The 3,006-nt window shown below is 37.3% G+C and overlaps 1 protein-coding gene across 1 annotated transcript; it reads left to right on the forward strand.

The window, feature by feature from the left end:
- The first annotated feature begins 349 nt into the window (after positions 1 to 349).
- On the forward strand, positions 350 to 2,675 carry LOC140793165 (elicitor-responsive protein 3). The gene is made up of 7 exons (XM_073144501.1): positions 350 to 618; positions 709 to 813; positions 913 to 1,039; positions 1,566 to 1,637; positions 1,711 to 1,756; positions 1,862 to 2,129; positions 2,218 to 2,675. The coding sequence occupies exons 1-7, from the start codon at positions 582 to 584 to the stop codon at positions 2,241 to 2,243; spliced, it is 681 nt and encodes a 226-aa protein (XP_073000602.1). The 5' UTR covers positions 350 to 581; the 3' UTR covers positions 2,244 to 2,675.
- The last annotated feature ends 331 nt before the right edge of the window (positions 2,676 to 3,006 follow it).

Raw genomic sequence — 3,006 nt, forward strand, 5'->3', positions numbered from 1 at the left:
TGTATATTTTTACTATTTACAAATCGAGCCCTATGAAACCGTGACAATATTCTGTTAAGTAGAGATATAGTATTTCTAAAATAACTAAAATAACTTTATTTCTAGAATGACTAAAATGACCTTAGTATGACTTGGTTGAGGGTATTTATTTTTGTAATTTTCTTAGTATAGTTAACCTTGTAAATATAGTATTTAATGGCAGGGTATTTTCTGCACATATTTACTAAATTATAAGGCTTAATTTATAAATAATAAAAATAAAAATTAAAAATTATAATTTTATTAAAAGATAGGGTGTTGTATGCAAATTTCTCTAATTATTATATTTAAGTTGAGAGAGCTCAAAGCCAAAGCTGAGTGGCAATTATGTAAAAAAAAAGCACAGTAGGAAAAAGGCGAAGCTTTTTCCGTGCAGTTTATAAGGTACGTCTATCTATAAAGAGATCCGAAGCTTTTCCCAACTGATAACAATACCCGACGACCTAAACTGCGACCTCTCTAGCTGACAAAAAAAGAAGAAGAAAAATCTCGATCTTTCTCCCGATCCCTTTGACCTTTCGTTCCGCCTCTCAGCGATCTCCATGTCGGGAATCCAAGGTCAAATCCTCGACGTCACGGGTAAGATTTCTTTCTCCTCGATTCGATCTCTTCGTCCCCAATCGTAGTTTCCTGACCCCGGCTTCTTGAATGCTCGTTTCTTCTTCCAAGTGGTCGGGTGTAACAAGCTGAGAGACACCGAGCTCTTCTCGCGCCAGGATCCCTACGTCTGCATCGAGTACGCCGCCTCCAAATTCCGCACCAGGACGTGCACCGGTGAGCGATTCACCTCCCAAAGGCCCGATTCGGTTCTTGATTTATATCGTTAGGTTTTGCGTTCGTGATCGATGTGAAATTTGATTGGTGTGGTTTCAGATGGGGGGAGGAATCCCACCTTCCAGGAGAAGTTCCAGATCCCGCTCATCGAAGGGCTCCGCGAGATGAACATCGCCGTCTGGAACAGCAATACGTTGATCGCCGACGATTTCATCGGTAATGGCAGGTATTATTTTTTTTTCTAAAAAAAAGATCATTATTTGATAAAGAAAATAACATTTCGCACCCTATATTTTACAAATTTTATGGTTTAAACCTACACCGTGTATTCTGTTATATTTCGTAGAGTGTATTATATATGGAATATTCTTTTTGTACCTTTCGGTTGACATGAGGCTTTTCTTTGGAGAAGAAAGTCCAAAACAGGGGATCAAAATGTAAGAACTGAAGTAGTAGGGCCTTAACAGCGATTTCTTAATATTATAGGGGGTGAAAAGTAATTTTCCCTATTATAAAAGAGGGACGCGTCTTTGACAAAGTATGCCACTATGCCTAGACTTTGCTTAGAGTATCATCCAGGACTTCAGACTAGTAAAAATACAGTAGTTTTATTTGTTAATGCTAAAGTTTTTATTGATTATTTCATTTAGTTATCTATTTATAAACCATCTCGATATCTAGGAGTTGGCAGTCTTCTAAAACATTGATTATGATATTGTTTTCACTGTATATTGAATCAATTTGTGTTTCAGAGTTCAGCTTCACAAGGTCCTCTCCCAAGGATACGATGATTCCTCATGGCCGATTCAGACTCGACATCAAAAGTGAGAATCTTGACACAATATCCATATCGCATAAATTTGTTTGTGAAAATTCTTGACACTGGATTATTTGCAGGTTTGGGGGAGAAGTGAAGCTCATCATGCACTTTTCTAATGCTTTGGTAAGCAGAATTCTCCAATAGCATTCCTTTGTTGATTTGCATCACTGTTTTGCTTTAGAAATTTAAATTAATATTTTATGTTGTATTGCAATTTGTGATGAGAAGCAAAAGCCGTATTACATGCCCACAGCGCCAACTGCACCATATGCTCCTTATGTTCCTTCATACCCTCCTGTTGGTGCTTATTCGGGTGCTAGCGCTTATGGAGCATATCCACCTCCTAATCCTTATCCTTATCCATCTTCGCCATATCCACCACCCACAATGCAGCAATCATATGCACCCGCGCCCCCGACATACCCTCCTCCTTATCCTCCACAGTCGTACATGCAGCAGTATCCTCCTCCACCCGCACAGCCTTACTATCCACCAGGTATGACTCAAATTAGCATCCACACCCTCTTTTCACTTTAGCACTTCTAGATAGATAGTTAGTATGCATTAATGGAATTTTTATGCAGGGCCTTATTATCCACCACCATATTGATCAAGAGTTGAAGTGGCAGTACAAAAGGAAACAGCATCTGATAGTAATTAATCATTCAACAGATCTGCTACCTCCATTTGTGCTCGAGAATTGTCTCTGACACTTCATTGCATATCCTCTTCTTCTCTTTCCTTTTCCCTCTAGTAGTTTGTTAGGTATTTTGTGATTGCGTAAGCTTTGAAGTGCTCAATGTAAATGTGGAAATAGTGGTCTTTTACTTTTGTGATTTGCTTAAATGTTTCTTTTGTCTGAGTGCACACTATTATTGTGGTGAAATTAAGTTGTGATTCTGATGGATATATATTATAATTTGGTCTCTTAAACATGGTTAAATTGATATAACCATGCCGTTAAGCTGAGACCTTATTATAATCTGCATTGTAACTTCACTATATGATATTTGTTAGATGATTATCATTGCTCTTTGGATCAGACAGGTAAGTTCAAATTTTGGCGTATTATGAACAACCATCTCATAAGATTCTATGAATGAATAGAACTCCTCAATCATATTCACTATCATGTTGATGAACAGGGCTATCTAAGCAGTAGCTTTTGCTGATCTCATTTGAGGGGATTTATTTGATCACTAGTCAATACTCTCTTGTCGAGATCACTTTTTTTTTTTATTCTTTTTTTTCCTGGAGAAGATATCATTATTTTTTTCTGCTCAGGATTAGGTTTCTGCAATTTTATAGATTTTATTCATGTTTGCCCAAATTCTTTCATTGAGCTAGTTTTCTGTAAACTCCTAAACTCTGCA

The sequence above is a fragment of the Typha latifolia genome, chromosome 8, assembly GCF_019914945.1.
Source record: "Typha latifolia isolate L0001 chromosome 8, TyphaL0001v2, whole genome shotgun sequence".
NCBI lineage: Eukaryota > Viridiplantae > Streptophyta > Magnoliopsida > Poales > Typhaceae > Typha > Typha latifolia.